Source organism: Clarias gariepinus, chromosome 14 (genome assembly GCF_024256425.1).
Source record: "Clarias gariepinus isolate MV-2021 ecotype Netherlands chromosome 14, CGAR_prim_01v2, whole genome shotgun sequence".
NCBI lineage: Eukaryota > Metazoa > Chordata > Actinopteri > Siluriformes > Clariidae > Clarias > Clarias gariepinus.
In genome coordinates this window covers 11261939-11280713 of record NC_071113.1, presented here as the reverse complement: position 1 = coordinate 11280713, position 18775 = coordinate 11261939, and the positions used below count along the sequence as shown (strand labels likewise).

General features: G+C 37.7%; 1 protein-coding gene across 2 annotated transcripts in view; it reads left to right on the top strand.

Moving 5' to 3' along the window:
- Positions 1 to 18775, top strand: part of LOC128541368 (growth arrest-specific protein 7-like) — a 51061-nt gene that overhangs the window by 29171 nt on the left and 3115 nt on the right. For both annotated transcript variants that reach the window (XM_053511750.1, XM_053511749.1), the window contains 6 exons: positions 5781 to 5873; positions 8082 to 8197; positions 9120 to 9194; positions 12232 to 12310; positions 13796 to 13924; positions 14477 to 14600. In XM_053511750.1, the coding sequence (XP_053367725.1) occupies positions 5781 to 5873; positions 8082 to 8197; positions 9120 to 9194; positions 12232 to 12310; positions 13796 to 13924; positions 14477 to 14600 (616 nt within the window). The remainder of the gene's footprint in view (positions 1 to 5780; positions 5874 to 8081; positions 8198 to 9119; positions 9195 to 12231; positions 12311 to 13795; positions 13925 to 14476; positions 14601 to 18775) is intronic.

The window sequence follows — 18775 nt, the reverse complement described above, 5'->3', positions numbered from 1 at the left end:
TTCTAGGCACCACGTATAATCCAGCATTTTTTTTTGGAGTTAGGATAAAAGCAGAGAATCTGGGGGGAAAGACATATGGAAAACATGTGGAACTCCATAAAAGAGTTAAAAGAGAGAAAAATTATGTCTTTAAATGATGGATTGATCCATATGATTCATATAGGTTTGGGGCTAGCAGTGACTTAAGGTGGTTGAGGCTCGGGGTTTGCTGATCAAAGCGCCAGGTATTTGAGGCCCACCACCACCAGGTTGCCAGTGTTTGCCCTTAATTGTATGCCCCCATTATCTATGCCCATAGGTAATATCTGGCCAATGAGATCCAGGGCATACTCAGTTCCAGTCCTTACCTTTACTTTTACTATTTCTCCTCCCACTACCTCAACTTATCACCTCATTACCATAGTAGTAGTATTGTAAAAGTATTGTAATGTCATGTTTGTCACTTTGTTGCTCTTGTTTGCACATTTGCACGTGCACTTTATGTTGTCTCTTTTGTAAAAAAAATAAATAAAATACATACAGTAGTTGCCTGTTATACTGTAGTTAGTTTTTTTGTTTATTTATGTTGTTAATTTGTTGTCATGTTAATCTGTCTTGTCTCAGCTAGCCAACTAATTAGATTTCTAGCTAACTAATTTTCTGTTAAATTATGTTGTAAATTATTGTTGCTTGTAGCACCTTGGTCCTGGAGGAACATTGTTTCGTTTCACTGTGTACTAACTGTATATGGTTGAAGTGATAATAAAAGCCGACTTGACATGATATGATACGATACGATACGATACGATACGATACGATGACCCCAAAAAGGAAAAAAGAAAAAAAAACAAAAACAGGGAATAATTACTTTGTCAGATACTGAGATACTGTACAGAAAGCATTTTTTATGAAAGTCAAAAGACATGCAGATTAAGCTAATGTGCGTTCTCAAATTGCCCGTAGTGTGTGAGTGTGTGTGTATATGTGTGTGTGCCCTGTGATGGATTGGTACCCTATCCAGGGTGTACCCCATCTCGTGCCCTAAGCCTTCCGGGATAGGCTCCAGGTCCCCCGTGATAAAGTGGTGTAGAAGATGAGTGAGATATATCATCTATATTTAAGAATGCAGTCTAATGTAGTGCAAATCACAACATGTGTTAAGTTAAAAAATTTTCCCCCCCAAAAAAGCATTTTTCATCACATGAAGACCCTTCTGGTGCTGAGGATGGCTCATATGGTCTGCTTAAAGATACATGTGACTGCTGAGGACGGTTGCACTTAATTCGCATAAAGAGGGCTTTCAACAGTATTTACAGTACACAAAGAGTTTTTTTTTCTGTGATCACGTATGATTGCAATCGCTCAAATAGTTTTAGACCTGAAATGGCCAAGAACAGTTTTGTACCCAAGGATATATCAATCAACAATTTGTAACCTTAACAAGATGGACTTCATGTTGACTACAAAACATTTCCTGTTAAACAACTGCACTTTTTACTTAATAGAAACCAGTTACAGGACAGGCATATTCATCTACACACTATCCTTTTGAGTCTGGTTCCTCTCAAGGTTTCTTCCTCATGTCATCTCAGGGAGTTTTTCCTTTCCACCGTCAGAGACTAACTTATAAAGCTATAATTTCTTTAAAGCTGATTTGCAGCAATGTCCATTGTTGAAAGCGCTATACAAGTACACTTGGATTGATTTTTTTTCAAAAAGCGTTTTATAGTTGCTAAATGCCCAGGGGTTTATGAGACACAGTAGATTTATGAGTAATCACTTATTAAAAATGTGTATCATTAAAAACCATTAATAAAGTATACAGTGCTGTACAAAAGTTTTAAACAAGCCCTCATTTCTTAATATTTTGCTTCTGGAGAGACAGACGGTCTTGTATTTTAATGTCGTTTTGAGGAATAGTTTCTCTGGGCTGCCTGAAGGATTTTTGGCTCTCATTTTTGGCAAGTTTTGGGCTCTCATTTTCAGTCCAGTCCCTGTACCTGACCAGTTTCAGAATTTTTTTCTGTTTGTGACCTATGAATCACAAAAAAACCACAACTAAGTTAAGGCATGAGCCAGGGAGAAAGAGATGCAGATGATGACAGAGGTTCAGGCCACTGGTGATGCTGAATGCTGAGAGGTTGGAACAGACGAGAAGGGAAATGAGTCTGCTGCTGACGATGTTACATTTAATTTTAAATAATAGGAAGAAATGAGCAGTGGCCTGAGACTAGCACTTTACTGTATTTAAAGGGAAATAAACTCTGTGTTCATAGTTTATTCTAACAATAGATTTCTTTTCATTAAACATTGATTAACCTTGGTTAAATCTTACACATTTGCTCATGTCATGCACTTTTTAGACACACCCTAACTGACTCAATCATTATAAAAGTTCCGGTGATCAGCATTTTGGGGTGATTAGATTCAGCAGGTTTTAACTTTTGAAATATATTCAGATGAAAGAGAGAAGATTCTCGAAAAGAATTTCAAACGTGCAGTGAATGCCCTAATATAAAGTCAACACTTCCACACTATAAAACCGTGCACGTACAGCGGAGCTGCTGTGTTTAGGGGCTTGTTCTTTTTTTCCACCCAGGTTCTTTTTTTTCTGCTGTCATTCACAACAGCATTGCTGTCAGCCTTGCATTTAAAAAAAGACAGTTTATGTTAATCAGATGAAAGATATATTCGCATAGTAAAAAGTATTGATTATTTAAACATTCTGGTACAGTACTAAAGTTTAGTACCTTTAAACTCTTTTAGTACCAGTATATGTATATGTACTAAAATGTACTAGGATGTAGTATCATATTGACATAATTTAGTAGAAATGAACTTCCACTGATCTTCCACATTTACATAACCGAATACCATCTGTGCCTCTCGGGCTCATTATATCACACTACCTATGGTAAATTAACATATTTGATTTGTCACCATTCTGTATTTTGCACTTTTAGGTAGCAACATCCCAAAATGAATATTCAACACATGGTATTTTTAGTTGATGTGAAAGATGAATCACGCTGAACAGAAAACCAGGACCTAAGACTAAAGAATTATAACTTAATCCCTGAAAGAAAAAAAAATTGTAAATACGTAAGTAGTCTAGACATCGCCAGGTGCCTTGCAGATGTTTTGGCTCGGTTTAGCGTTCTGCTGGGACAGGGAGCCGCGAGCCGCCGTTAGACAGGCAGCGAGAAACACATCTGTTATTAGTCAGTCTCGCAGTCACAACTCACAAGTGCTGTATTCAGCCTCATTGTCATAGGACGCAGAATAAACAAAACAAATTTAGCCTCAGAGGTGGACCACGGGAATGGCAAAGCCTGGATGAGGAAGGTGTTGATTAATGATACTCATTCACTGTGTGCTGCTGATTTATGGAGAACTTATGAAGATCATTAGATAACATTCACATGTGGAAGGAGCCGGACCTGGAGCTCTGCTCGTAGCAGTAAATGTTGTTAATTGCACAGTCACGCAGCAGCTGCATGGAGCTGCGTTGTGATTACACACTGTAGGTTTTCCCATTTTGTTTTTTCGAAAGGTTTAGGCAGATTTAAAGAGGGAACTGTTTTTGTTGATCTCCTGCGGTATAGCACAGGGTGGCCATGTGATTGTAGCATGGGTGCGGCTCAGTATACATTACAGGACAAAAGCTCGTACACAGGGTAAAACTTTTCTAACATTTCTAAATGACTGACTTCAGTAATCAGGTGGTGACAATTAAAAATTGCTACAGTTGGTGTTAGCATGGCCATATGGATCAACATGTATGTAATTTCTCGCTTTCTCCTCATTCTAGTCTCCTAGCCACCTTGTCAATAGCACACAGCTGTCTCACGTACACATCTCAAACTACTCTTCTTACTGGACTAATTTATTTTTTGGGGGGATAAAAAAAAAGCATTAAAAAAGAAAAATAGATTGGCCATGCAGATATTTGATATTTAATGGCTTTTCTCTGGGTCGGAATACAAGCTAATTCTGGCACATGGAGCAGCAACATGTTTTCAGCCACAGCTGGAAAAATCAAACAATGTGGGCTGTGTCGTTGTTGTGTCCTGTTGTAGTACAATGACTTTGTGCTGATGGTAAAGCTGATAAAACATGATGGGACATGGTGTTAATGGAAAATGATCCACGCCAAAGTTTTGTGATATGGCTCGGATTGTTTTACTATACACACACCGAGCTTTTTTTTACCATCTATAGATAGATTTATTGCTGTGGAATGTCTGTTACCAATTCCATACACATAAAGCAGTCAAACAATAGTTCTGTCACCCACCTCTCTTTTTTTCAAAGAAACACAGCAACTGAGAAAGCATAGCAGGCAGCTTATTCACTGTTATAACTGGTTAATCTTAAATAAACACCTACTTACAGAAAACTTCACCATGCCTCTGATTATAGTGTTTCTCATTGTTAAATAACAGCGCATTTTTCTTTTTATTGCTGATCTTAAATTATGCACCAAATGAGGTGTTCCTACATAAACATTAAGTTTAAATGAGCACATTAATATATACAGTACAGATCAGCCAATCACTGACAGGTGATGTGAATAACATTGATTATCTCATTAAATGTGGAAATGTGCTGAGACTGCGCTGTTGGAAGCAGTAATAACGGGCAAGAGTAAGGCTTTAAGTAAGGGATGTTCCCAGTCTTATGTGGTTATGAAGGGCCAAGGTGGCCTTTGGTGCACATGGACAGCGGAGGGTGGTCCGTGTAGCCCTTTCCAGTGGAAGAGCTACTGCAGGTCAAATTGATGAAAAACCTAATAATGATTCTGATGGAAAGGTATTAAAGCATACAGGGCAGCATAGTTTGTTAGAGCTGCATTCAATTCAGTTCAATTTCGTTTTATTGTATAGCGCTTTTAACAATTTATATTGTCGCAAAGCAGCTTTATACAATCAAAAGAATTATTTAAGTTTGTATGTAATGTGAATGGGTATGAATCGAAATGATAAGACTGTCCCTGATGAGCAAGCCGAGGACGACGGCGACAGTGGCAAGGAAAAACTCCCTGAGATGGTAATAGTAAGAAACCTTGAGAGGAACCAGACTCAACAGGGAACCCATCCTCATCTGTGTAAGACGGTCTGCAGTCATACTGTGTGAGATTGGAAGTTCAGTTTAACAGGAGATGTGTTTAAGTGAAGCACAGCTAAAGATCAATCAGGTAGCTCTTGCTCACCACTGTCGAAAGTGCCTACAATGGTGCAATGGAAGAAAGTGGCCTGATCTGATGAATCATGTTTTCTTTTACATCGTGTAGATGGCCGTGTGCTTGTTCGTCGCTTATCTGGGGAAGGTAAACAACAGATGCAGTTTTATGCTCCGAGAAATGTTCTGCTTGGAAACTTTTGGGTCCTGACAGTCGTGTGGTTGTTAATGACGTCAGTGGCCTCTTTCAGCAGGATAATGCCACACTGCAAAAATGGTTCAATAAGGGTTTGAGAAAATCAATATTGAGTTCAAGGTAGTGACTTGGCCTTCAAATTGTTCAGATACCACAGTACACCTTCAGAGGACTAGTGGAGTCCATGCCTCAACAGGTCAGGGCTTTTACAGTAGCAAAAGTGGGACCTACTCAATATTTGGTGGTTGGTCATTATGTCATGTGCTAATCAGTGTAGCTCTATCATTTTAATTGCCAGTCAGAGATGCTGTTAAAGAAAGTAATTCGAAATAATAAGAAGCACCTTATGTACAGCAGATAATATGCAACACTGTAATTACTTGACTGTTTTTACATGATGTATTTGTTTGATTCTTTTCCTCAGCAAATCAACTGCGTGACGTTTCCTCTCCCGTTGCATACCACCGAACAGCAGCTGCTGAAACCAAACGAGTGGAGCTACTGCGACTATTTTTGGGTAAGGGAATAGCAGAGACTGCACATACTGTTTGTAAAGAAAACATAATAACACAACTTTTGTCCATTGGTATTGTACTGTAGAAGTTAGTATAGTGCATTATGCTGTCCTTGGTTATTGTGTGTTTTATTTATTTATTTATTTATTTATTTATTTTATTTTTTTTACTTTAAACATACATTGCCTTGCCAAAAATAAAAACAAAAAAATCACTATTTGACAAGGTTCAAATTATTCAGCTGCATCAAGCAAAGACAACAACTAAGGAGATTTTAAAAGCCTGGATCTGAATAGCGATTCTTTAAACGCTTGGTAAAGTTGCATGGAAAAAATAATCAACAGTAAAAACCATAGTTTTGTTTAATAGTGAAAGTACAAGCATTTTCATACACACGCAATAAAATAAGAACTAAAGAGCTGTGTGGCCATAAGAAAACCACATATCAGTAAGACTGATCAACCTAAATGTGTTGGGTAGGATAAAGATTGAACATTGAAGAAATCATGTGAAAGGGTCATGTGGTTTGATTAGATCAGACTGACCCTATTTTAGAGTGATGGCTTTGTCAGGGTCAGAAGGGAAACACATGAGTTAATGCACTCATTACATCGTGCAGAGTGGCCACCGTGCAAGCCTCAGGAATCAGTGTTATGATCTGGGGTTGCTTCATTTGGTCAGGTCTAGGCGCAGTAACATTATGTGGAAATAAAATGATGTCGGCTGACGACCTGAATGTACTGAATGACCAGGGTGTCACACCAATGGAGTTTTCTTCCCTGATTGCACAAACATATTCCAGAACCCAAATTGTGAAAGAGTGGTTCTAGAAACATGAGAAATCATTTTCACACATGAACTGACCACAACATTGACTGAATGAAATCTTAAAGCATGCAACTATTTTTTTTAGTTCAGTTAGTTTAGTTCTTTAAGTTAGGTTAACAGTTAAGAATTAAAGTCATGGATAGGGTTGTTCCGATTCCGATACTAGTATTGGAAATGCTGTATCGGTATCGGCAAGTATTTAAGTCCACGTACCGATCCGATACCATTATATTCCTAGATTTATATGTTCCACTGTTTTTATACAGTTATTTTGTAAAAATACTAAAATACCTTTTTCAGTTTACAGTGTTAGAATTGTGGCTGCATTTCAAGTTCTTTTTCAGATGTTGACATTTAGTTTCTTTTTCGAAAATAAGTAATACTGTTAAATGTATGTCAGATAATAAAAACACTCTAGTTCACTATATGTACTTGTTTATGTTTTATTAAGGGATAAATCTAAAGCAATAATTCTGTCAATTATTACAGGGCTAGTAGTATCTACAGCCGTATATACAGATACGCACCCAAGTATCGGATCAGTACTCCGTATCGGCCGATACCCTGAGCCCAAGTATCAGAATCGGTATCGGGAGGGGAAAAATGGTATTGGAACATCTCTAGTTATGGAACAGTAAAGAGACAAGTTCCTCTTATCATGTGTTATATTGATTAACAGTAATTCCCTGAACAGCTTTTGCTTCTCTCTTTCTCTCTTACTCGATCAGATCTCATTCTTTCTCTTTCTCTTTCTCTCTCTGGAAAATGAAGTCTCTTATTTTAACAAGAAACCACAAAAGCTTCTCTATCCTGAAAACTTTGCAAAGCACCATGTTTGTTGCAACTGAGACTCTTTCCATAGGTAAATGTCTCTTTAAAAAACTGGTTTAACTTGTTTAGCAAAAGCACAATTAAAAAATCTGTTTTTTATTACTAGTTCCACATTTATGGTCAAGCGTTTGCCATACAGTTCCTTGCATGAGCCCTAATTAATGAAAAGCAAATGTGTAATGAATGAGCACATTAACATGACCCACAACACTGTTTGAGAAAAAAAAAAGGCACGAGTTCATGCCCGATCAGATTTCATTCATATTTAAATCAATGTGAATGCTTGATCTCATGCAGTTTATTATTTTATTTAGTTTTTTTAGGCTTCTTTGAGAAGCCCCTGTTTTAACTGTAAGATAAAAGCGTGTTAATATCTAGGTCACTGCACACCGAGTCTCTGCAGGTTCCTCATACCTCCGAAGAATCTGCGTAAATAAAAAAGTTTCAAGCAGGACAAAACATTGTTTCCGTCACATCGCTCCTGCTGATTTTATTTGACAGCATGGCTCTCGGCATGTTTACCAGCGCTTATGTTTTGTCTCCTGTTGCAGGCAGACAGAAAGGACCCACAGGGGAATGCCAGCATCACAGGCTTTGAGGTCTTACTGCAGAAGCAGTTGAAGGGGAAGCAGATGCAGAAGGAGATGGCTGACTTTATGAGAGAGAGGTAGATCAAATCTCACAATGCCACATTGGTCTCTCCATCCTGCATTACTACTGTGTCATATACATAAGTTTTTTTTAGGGATATAGTAATTGATCGCCTTATAATAATTGTTGTTTTGTGACAAAACTATGACACCTCAAAGACGTTCCAGTAGGCTAGTATGGCTCTGCAGGATTCTCTGTAAAACCGGGTTGTGTAACACTTTTATAGTTCTGCTCTTTTGTTGCCATGAAAACCACAACAGTAACAAGCACCACATCAAGTTTCCTCTATTTTATCATTGACAGACGTTGAAGTTCTGCAAACTCTCTCTCTGGAAAACAAGTCTTTTGTTTTCGTTGTTTTTTAAAATTGAGAAACCTTCCTACAGAGTTATGCAATTCATATTAATAACAACTCAGACTTGCTTCTTTTGTGTATTCTCTAATAACCACGACAGCGGCGTCTATTCATTCTGCGCATTCAGGCTTTAGTCTAGAAATTCTTTCATGTCGTCACGTAGTGTTTTTTTTTTTTTTTTTTTTGAGATTTTGTGTAGCTGTCAATAATGTATTTATTCATTGAAGAATAAAATGTCTTACAAAGTGCATCAGCAGCATTCAGTGCTCTACCAGGCAGGCGAAACGAGCTTCTTTAATTGCTGTAAACTTTGTGCAGCTGACAGAAATGATCTGGGAAAGATCTGTTCTTAGAGGGAATGTGATGTAAGGGGTCAAACATAGTCCCACTTTCCCATTTTCCTCAAAGGGTGGGGGGAGGGGGGGGGGGGACGAGGGGTTCAGCTAGAGGAAATGACATCATCATGAGAATTCCTTGACATTTGTACGTGCTTAAACCTCCATAGCTAAAATCAGACCTGTGCTGACTACCTGAAAATTTTGCTATGTGCTAAAAAAAAAATGCATTTCTTTTCTTCCATGAGGATCCGTATTGAAGAAGAGTACGCCAAGAACCTTTTGAAACTCTCCCAGATCCCTCTAGCAGCTCAGGAGGAAGGGTAAGTGTACAACTGTTGCAGCTTCAGTAGGTAAAGCGGTTAGGGGGTTTCCTTTACGATGGTTAGTGACACAGCAACTTGTGTGTGATGTAATATCTTCACTTTACAAAAATGTGAAACTCTTTTAAAGGGACCCATTTCCAACTAGAATGTCATTTAGAGATTATGTGTAGGTGTGTGTGTGTGTGTGTGTGTGTGTGTGTGTGTATGCAACAACAAAAACAACTCTTACAAATTCCAGTTGTGGTATTTTCCAGCACATACTGTAGCCTGGATACTCAAGATTCCTGACTGTATGATTATACCTTCAACTTTTCCACACATTTCAAATTACATCCTAGGCTTTAAAGTGCACATTACCCACATTCCAGAAATATTTTTGAGCTCCACGCTGTACGAGTGAAGCATTGTGGCATATATTGTTGCTTTAGAGAAGACATTACGCTGCAGGATGAAACATAAAATACAAAAACAAATGTGAAAGAGCGTGTCAGATAAAAGAAACCAGGAAAGTAGGGCTGTAGTTCTGGGAATTACTTATAGGTAGTTTAGCTTTCATTTACTAGATCTGGTTTGTTTAAATCAAACTTGGACTTTTGTGCAGAATAATAGACCACAATTATGAGAGAACAGACTACTTTTATTTCTCCACACAGTCTCCTGTTACACTAATGCACTTATCCCAGCATTACACTAGAGCGTCGGTCCCATTAATGTAGAAAGGTTTCTCAGGAGCCATGATCAGACTGCCTGCTTCACATCATCATCATCATCATCATCATCGCTGCTGAAACCTGGCCTCCCAGGAACTCCTTTAATTGCCCTTACCTTTTAATTACAATGGGCATTTTGTTTTTGAAGGACAATGGTTTTATGTTTTTAAAAGTGAACATGCCTTTGGAATTTATAGAGAAATAAAGGTCATTTTACTCTCATAACTGTCCCGTTATTCTGAATGATCAAAAGTCCTCGTTTGTTTTGAACACTCATTGTATTTGTGGCACCACTTTTAATCTTCTCAAACGAATCAAACATTTAGGGCCTTCCGCAATTTTCCCACAATACTTAGCTGGAATAGGTTGCTCATTCTTCCATACCTGGTTTCCACTTTTATAGTTTATTCCACAAATGATCTATCACATTCAGGTTAGGGAATTGTGATGGCCAACATTACAATACACCAATTTTGTTGTCTTTAAAGGTCGAATATTTTACAATTTAACACTTATTTAACTACTAGTTAACATATCTCTTAAAAGTCTTTCAAGGTCTGGTCTATGTAAATAAACTACTGCTGAGCCACGCCTCTCAAGTGTGTGTGTGTGTGTTTGTTCTTATATAAAGTCACAATAGAAGAAAATCTAACTGAATTGTTCGAATGAGAACCAATACAAAAATGGAGACAGGATATTTTTCTTAGCTTTTTGGATGCAAATGCAAACCAGAGACCTATTTGAATATCTACAAATGACAAAAAAATAATTTGTATAATAGGACCTAATTAAGCAATTTTATTACAAATGTGTTCTGTATTCTATATATGAGTATTGATTTATTCTTAGGGATCATTGGTGTACTGGGAAACCCATTAAAGCTCTCTGTTATATACAGCCATGGGGGCACTCGTGATTCTCTTCTAATTATGACATTTGGCCAATCAGTAGCTTTTAAAAGTTGTTGCATTCATTTTCTGGAGTCTTTTTATAAAAGCAATTAACTTGATATATGTAAACTTTTGACCCACTAAAATTCTGATATAGTGACTGAAAGCTGGAATAAACCTGTCGCTAATTATTTGTTCAATGTCCAATTAATTGATTTGACAAAAGTAATGTAACATGAAATATGTAGAACCTAGAAAAACAGTGATTGAATATTATCAGCTTAGGTGTATGTAAACTTTTGTCTTTAATCATATCTTATCTAATTGTGTCCATCTGTGTGCCCCTTAAAAATCAATGTGCTCCTGGAGTCTTGACAAGCATAAGAATTTCCTTCAGCTCTTTTGTCATTACAACAAAACTGTCACTTTGCCAAACTGCAGATTTCTCTGAGTCTCCATGCCAGTTCTGAAAAAGAGGGCTAATTGTTTTATACGGAGCGCAGATCATGCAGCAGAGGTCCACCCACCCTCTCCCACATACAGACGGCACAATGCGCACATTATTCTGCCTCTCAGACTGGATTTTGTTGTGACTTGTGATGCCCATTGTTTCGTTGGCTGACTCCTGCAGCCACGTTCGCAAACTCGTTTTTCCTGAATTTACCATTTGTGCAGTTTCCATTGTAGATGGCATTGTTGCTGAAGTGCAAGCCCTGACCTTTTCATACCTTGCTGACCAATCACATGCTGACTATGAAAAGGCAGAACATGAACAGTTACATGCGTAACTAAGAACATTCTTGCATCTTGAACATTCAGGAATTTAGTCAAACTTTTTAGTTACTTTTTTTTTCTGATAGGTAATCTGTTAGTTTTAATCTTGGCTGTTTTACTTGTTTTGTGCCTGGATGAATTAGAAAGGAAAAGAGAAGTCCACTTGCTTCCCTTTTGAATTCACGCATGACTTTGGATTCATATTGGCTTAGGCTAACAGATTATTGAAAAAGAAAAAACAAGTCCCTTAAATAAGGCATTCAGCACTTTCCCATTACTCCCTGACACTTAACTCATTTTTTTGCATGCACTAAATGAAACCTTAGTTAAATAAATGCAGCTTGCTGCTGTGCTAGTTTTTGTCTTCAGTTCTTCACCTGGCCATTGTCTAACTTACTGTACAGTTCTGCACAGGCATTATAGACAGTATGTTGCCACTAAAAAGGCTGTGTCAAAACTGAAATCATATCTCCTTGCTTTAGCTTTAACCTTCAGCCATGGCTACAATACTATGTGTCAATAATGTATCTGATAAACAAAATTACAAAGTAGAAACTAAAGTCTCTCAAGCTGAAAGTAGAAACTAGAGTCGCTTATGTCCTAAATTGCTAGGGGAAAATGACTGTTTTGTACTTACACCAGTTTCTTATACATTTCCAGCACACTGGGAGAGGCCTGGGCCCAGCTAAAGAAAAGCCTGGCAGATGAAGCAGAAGTCCATCTTAAGTTCTCCTCTAAGGTAACACAACAGACCAGAAGTTGAATTTACCCAGTGATTTAAAACAGTATATTCAAACTCTGGCATTTTAATTTTAAAGCAATAAAACCTTAGATGTAAAAAAATATATATATAAATACCATTACACTTAATTTTATACTTTGTATAAGCTCATTCTGTTTATCTCCATAAATGACATGTTTACTGTATGTAAAGGCATCGGAGCAGCCTTTTTCTGCTTTCAGCATGACACGCTGTTTAAAAGTTTAAATGAAAAGAAGATGCGATCTGGCGTACAGCTGTTTAAAGGAATGTAATTTTATGTACATTTGCTGATAAGGGAGTGTGTGTTTATAAAATGGCTGCTGAGGTTCACACTAGAGGGGTGTATGGAACTGTTTTTCGTCAGTTCACTCCTGTAGCTTTTCCAGAGGAATTCTGACTGGTCCTAACAGCTCCCCCTTACACTCTTGACCACCTGCTAATGCAGAATGTTTGCCCAATCCCACCCACCCCACTGAGAATATTAACCAATCCTCACAGAAAATTTAATAAGTTCCACTCACTCATGATGAATATTAAAGCGATCCCCCCCTACTTCTGAAGAACAATGTATTGGTCCTATTCAGTTCCACAGAGAAATGTAAAAAAAATCCCATCCAGACTCCAGAATATTAGACCAATTCCACCCATTTCTGCAGAACTTTGAACCAATCCCAACCATTTCTGCAGAAATTTTGAGTCATCCCGCCACACAACAAAACGTTTGACGAATTCCACTCATTCCTCCAAAAATTTAACCAATCCCTCTCTCCTGAGCCTGACCAGGATAAAGCAGTTACTCCTATGTGTAACTTTAGTAAACTTTTGGGTGGGACTCATGGGTTCCCAGTCCCAGGACTCGAGAGCTCCACTCTATTATACACTAGTGTTACACAATATTTTGTAGCTGTATTTATATACAGTCTTGTGAAAGTATTTCAATGTGGCTGTATTAAAACTATTCTGAAAAAAAGACTGGGCCAAAATTCCTCCACAGCTATGTGAAAATTGCCAGTTATCACAAACACTTGATTAAAGTTGTTGCGGCCAAGAATGGCACAACCAGTTATTAGTTTTAAGGCCAATTATTTTTTCATATAGAGCCAGGTAGGTTTGGTCAGTTTTTCCCCTTAATAAATAAACTCATCATTTAATAACTGCATTCCATATTTACTTGTAGTATTAAAAGTATTTGATGATCTCATTCATGTAAGTGTGACATGCAAAAAAAAAAAAAACATCAAAAGAAAAAAAAAATTAAATTCATGGCACTCATGGCACTGTATGTAGCTAAGAGCATATTTTTGGTATGGATATTTAAGACAAATTGCAAGTGAAATAATCGAATCTGGATCATTTTTATTAAATATGACCACAGTTTTGTCAAATTAAGTCAAACTTTACAATACTTTGGAAGTGTCACTATTATATTAATTTCCATGTTTGCATGTTATATATTTACAGCTACAAAGTGAAGTAGAAAAGCCCCTACTTACATATCGAGACAACTTTAAAAAGGACATGAAGAAGTATGACCATCAAATTACTGATCTCAGGAAGCAGCTGGCCAGTCGATACGCTGCTGTTGAGAAGGTATAGTGGTGTTAAATTCATACTCTGCATGCACACAGATAGAAATCAAATATTTCCCAAAAGTTATTGATGCAATAGCATTGAATATAAGTAAGTCCAGTTCTAATTCAGACAAGAGCTTGAGTAAGATCTTTTTTAACTTTTCTAAAATAACAGGAATCCCTCCCATGCAGTATTAAAGCTCCACTGTATTTCTTAGATCAGTAGACCATTTCCTGGCCCTGGAGGCTTCCCGAGCTTTATAATAAATAACTACATGGTCTTGCCCTTCACGCATGACCCTGAGACAGAATGGACAATTGTCTGTGGCGAAAGAGTGAGAGCTGTAAACAAACCAGCTCTGACAAACTGATCTAATTTTAGTGTGCTCATTACACGAGAGAAAATGGAAGAAAAGCAATAATATAAATTTTGGATTGCATAGTCAAGTGAGTCAATACGGAGGCACGACTGTAATTCAATTGAGCCGAGTGGAAATTGGATACGAGATATACAGCACTCAGAAAGGCGAATAAACTTAACTCATCTTTTATCTGCCTGATGCACTTTCAGTCACGTAAAGCGCTTGCGGAGAGGCAGAAGGATCTCGAGGTAAAGACTCAACAGCTGGAGATTAAACTGAGCACAAAGATTGAAGAGGACATCAAAAAGGCCCGGCGGAAATCCACACAGGCAGGTCGGTTTCACTGACGTCAAGTCTAATTAGTTTCCCGTCATATACTGTACAGTACATGTATACAGTGAATGTGTGCAGTCTGAGTTGTTATCGTGTTTTTTTTTCTTCTGAAGCCTCGTGCTTGAAATTGTTTTCTGCTAATGTGTGAATTTAGTTTGAAAGCAAGGATTTAAATATTCTGTGAAATCCGCAGACCAAATAGTTTTCTTGTTATGGCTAAAATTGTGGAACATTATTTAACAACATTATTTATCCATTTGTGTTGTAGTCTAGGAAATCCCATCAGCTGTCAGTGTGAACCTTAGATTGCGACCAGAATTTGTTCTGGAAGCGTGCTTGTATATCAAAACGTCTATATCAAAGCGAATTTTCCCCACGATTCATTTCACAACTTTATACAAAAATAATTATTACAAAATATGAAGTAAAAATAAAACAAATTAACCTCCAGTGATTGAGACAAGAGAGAGGAGAAGAGGAAGTGGGGAAGGGGGCTGCTGTGTAGGACAACTTTTACACACACACACACACACACACACACATACACACACATACACACACACACACACACACACACACACACACACACACACACACTCTCGCACCAGTTTACCAATAGAGCCTCTCACTCAACCAAGCGCGCGCACACAAACACATGGAGACACACACACACACATACACACACCAACTAACTGGTTTAAACTGGTGTGGGGGTGTGTGAAAGTTGTCCTACATACATAGAAACAAAATAAATTATGCTTTACGCGCACACACATGGTCATAGTGGTATAGTAACCTATACTATACCACTATAGTATAACTATACGAGTAAGGCACGCGCACTGAGACCGAGCACGGAAGACGATTACCCACAATTCCGCAGAGAGAGAAGAACCATTGGCTCAGTTATGATCACGTGAAACTTCGCGTCAAAACAAGAAGCGCATGCGTGCCAAGTGACACTCGATGATACTTGATGCTCGTATATATACACAAATTTTTTTAAAGTAAAAAATTATTTTCAATTTTTGCTCGTCTTGCGGAACAGTCCAGACCAGGTTACTCGCAATCCAAGGTTTCACTGTATTAAAAAATTATAAAGAAATACTTTTTTTGGCCAGATTAATTTTTTTTATTTATGTTGGATAAAGGGCCAGTGGGGCAGTGGTGGCTCAAGTCTGATTTATGTTTCTGCGTCAAGCCAATGTGAAACCAGCGTTTTGTGCATTTCTACATGTGCGCCGGCGTGTTTGGAGTTGGAGCTAATGAATTGTTAACCAACAGTTCCTTTTAGTGAAATTACTAGAGAGAAAGAGAGTGAGTTAGTACAACCTTCAACTCAGTTGAAAAAATGGAAGCGTAGAAGAAGACGGAAATGGGATGCTTTCAGCTGGACCAATCACAGTTGTCGCTTCCTGTGTTGCTGTGACATGTCATTACTTTTATGGGGAGGTAAAAACCTAGGGTACGAGGCTACAGCATAGACTTGATCCAGAAGCATACTGTAAATCAGCGTTCAGGGTTGGTGGCTTGCCACTGTTGGACCCTTGGGCCTGACCCTTACCCTGGTTCCTATATAAGTGATGCAAGTCAGGGAATCAGGACTCACCAATTTAATAGGATGATCAACAAGAACGGTTAAACAGTGAAAGGGTGAACCGAGATCGGGTTCCTGGAAACCCGACCATTCGAACCGTTTTTAGGGGCAGTGGTGGCTCAGAGGGCTAGGGCACTGAGTTACTGTTTGGAAGATCGGTGGTTCGATCCCCAGCTTCACCAGGTTACCACTGTTGGGCCCTTGAGCAAGGCCCTTAACCCTATCTGCTCTATCACTCTTGTGAAGAAGGAATTTCACTGTGCTGTAATGTATATGTGACAAATAAAGGCTTAACTTAACCGTGTATATATATATATATATATATATCCACTTAATAGGGACGGCTTATAAAAAGAAAGAAAGGGGAAAAAACATCATGCAATTTTAACAACAGTTTATCAGAGTGGTTAAAACAGTCAGAGTGTGTAAAACCTCAGTTTCCTAATACGTTGAAATGTAATCTCTAAATGTGATTATATTCCTTTTCTCTTGTAGCAGTAACCAGAACTTAAAACACTGTACCTTCACTTGTGGACATTGAGGTGTAATATTGTGCTTGTAGGACCATGATGCAATTTACAGGTCTTCATTAAATGCAAATAGTCACTATCTATGTACAGAATCTTACAGTTGCAGCACAGTATAACGAATAAACTGGACAGCACAGTGTCCTTCCAGTAAAGCGCGGCAAGTAAAACACTCTAATAAACAGACATGTCCTGTATATAGTAATGTGTCTGTCTTTGTCTTTTTACCACCAAAAGGTTTAAAACACAAATACGGTTAGTGTATTTCATTAAATAATAAAGTATTGGCACCCTTGACTGCGAGTAAATGTAGGCTGTGAGGTAAAATCCATCTGATTCTTAGAACTTAACTATGAGAGGAAACCACACTACAGGGCTTTGTACGTTTTTATACAAAATGTGTTTCTGAGCAACTTCCTCTTCCACAGGTAGCATTTCACAGGAGACAAACACACGTAACCATTCAGGATATTAAGAGACGTTTTTAGGTCTAGGTCTTGCTGTGGTTAAAACTGTTTGGAAAGTCAGAACAACAGTCGTTTGATATGGAGTTATAAGGATGAAAAAGCCTTAAAGAAAGAAGAGTAGGGTTTAGAGAAAAAAGAAAAGAATCACCGTCCAGATGGAAGGCGTCCCTGAAAGGTCAGGACAAACTCATTCAATTTTTACGGTTATAAAACAAGTGCTTTGTAAACAAAGATGAATTACTTACAAAAGCCTGGCACATTGGTCTACAGACAAAAGGGGATTTAGAGGAATGAAGAAAAGAGACAGAAAGCTTCTTTCAGGGATTGTCTTCAAAACTTGGCAATACAAATAAACAAATCCACAGCCAAATGGGTTTCTCGGCCAGCGGTGTGGATTAAAGTGCTGTCCTTGGGCGACATCTAGTGGACACTTATGCTCATTGCTCTGGCAATAAAAATAAGAACTTCAAATTAGATTAGGTAACTGTTAAATCAGTGCATTAATTTGCTGATATTAATATAATATCTGCCTTTATTTACATAGGAAACATTTTTTAAGTTACAATGTACCTCAGAAGAAATTAATGTTTAGAAATGTAGCTTTAAAAAGGTGGCACAGTGGCTTACTGGTTAGTACTGTCACCTTGTATCTCCAGGGTCTGGGTTCGATTCCTGCCTGGGTTCTACTGTATGTGTGTGGAGTTTGCATTTCTTCCCATGGTTGGTGGGTTACCTCCCACTGTCCAAAGTCATGCAGATTCGGGTAATTGACATCACCAAATTGCTCATAGTGTGTGAGTGTGTCGGTCAAAACGCAGTATTGGTGCAATTTTTATTCTTTTTTTTAATTCTTTTTTTTTATGTTATGCATATAATACAGCAAATGTGTGTTCCAAAGAAGCAATTTCTGAAGTTACTGCAACATGGAAGTAACCAATCTTGCTTCCCTAAAAATTTTTATTTGCTAACTATAGTCGTTTTGGAGAGATGATTTTATCTGCGTAATCATTTTTCAGCGCTATACTGTCTCACTTCAAACAATAATTATTTAAAGTGATTCCAGTTTCTTTATAAGTATTAATATTAAAATTTGTGTCTGGTTCTAGAAGCATATGACCTGTACAGTTGTTAAAAAAAAAGCATTCCGGGTTTTTGGTAAAAGCTTAAAAAGCAAAAAATCTGCAGTGTAACCATGGCAAAGTCATGTTGCAATATCTTAACAATTTAGCATTATAAATAATAATTTTTTGCAGGTTTATGTCTTTTCATGTGAAATCTAAATTGACCAAGTTTCATATGAATGACAATTAAGATTATTGAAAGATTTGAATTCAAAAAGGTTACAGACACTACATAAAAAGGCATGAAATTATATTTAGCAAATGTGTTTTTTCTATCTGATAAAAATATAAACGGGTATGTATATTTACGAAAAAACAAAGCATAGATCGGAAGATGAGAAGTATTAAGTATTACAGTAGGAAAAATGGTGTTATCCACTGGTGCTCCTATCTAAAAATGCACTTTTTCACTTAGGTGAAACACTGTTTAGGACAAGTACCCTATTTTGGCCATGTATGTGTA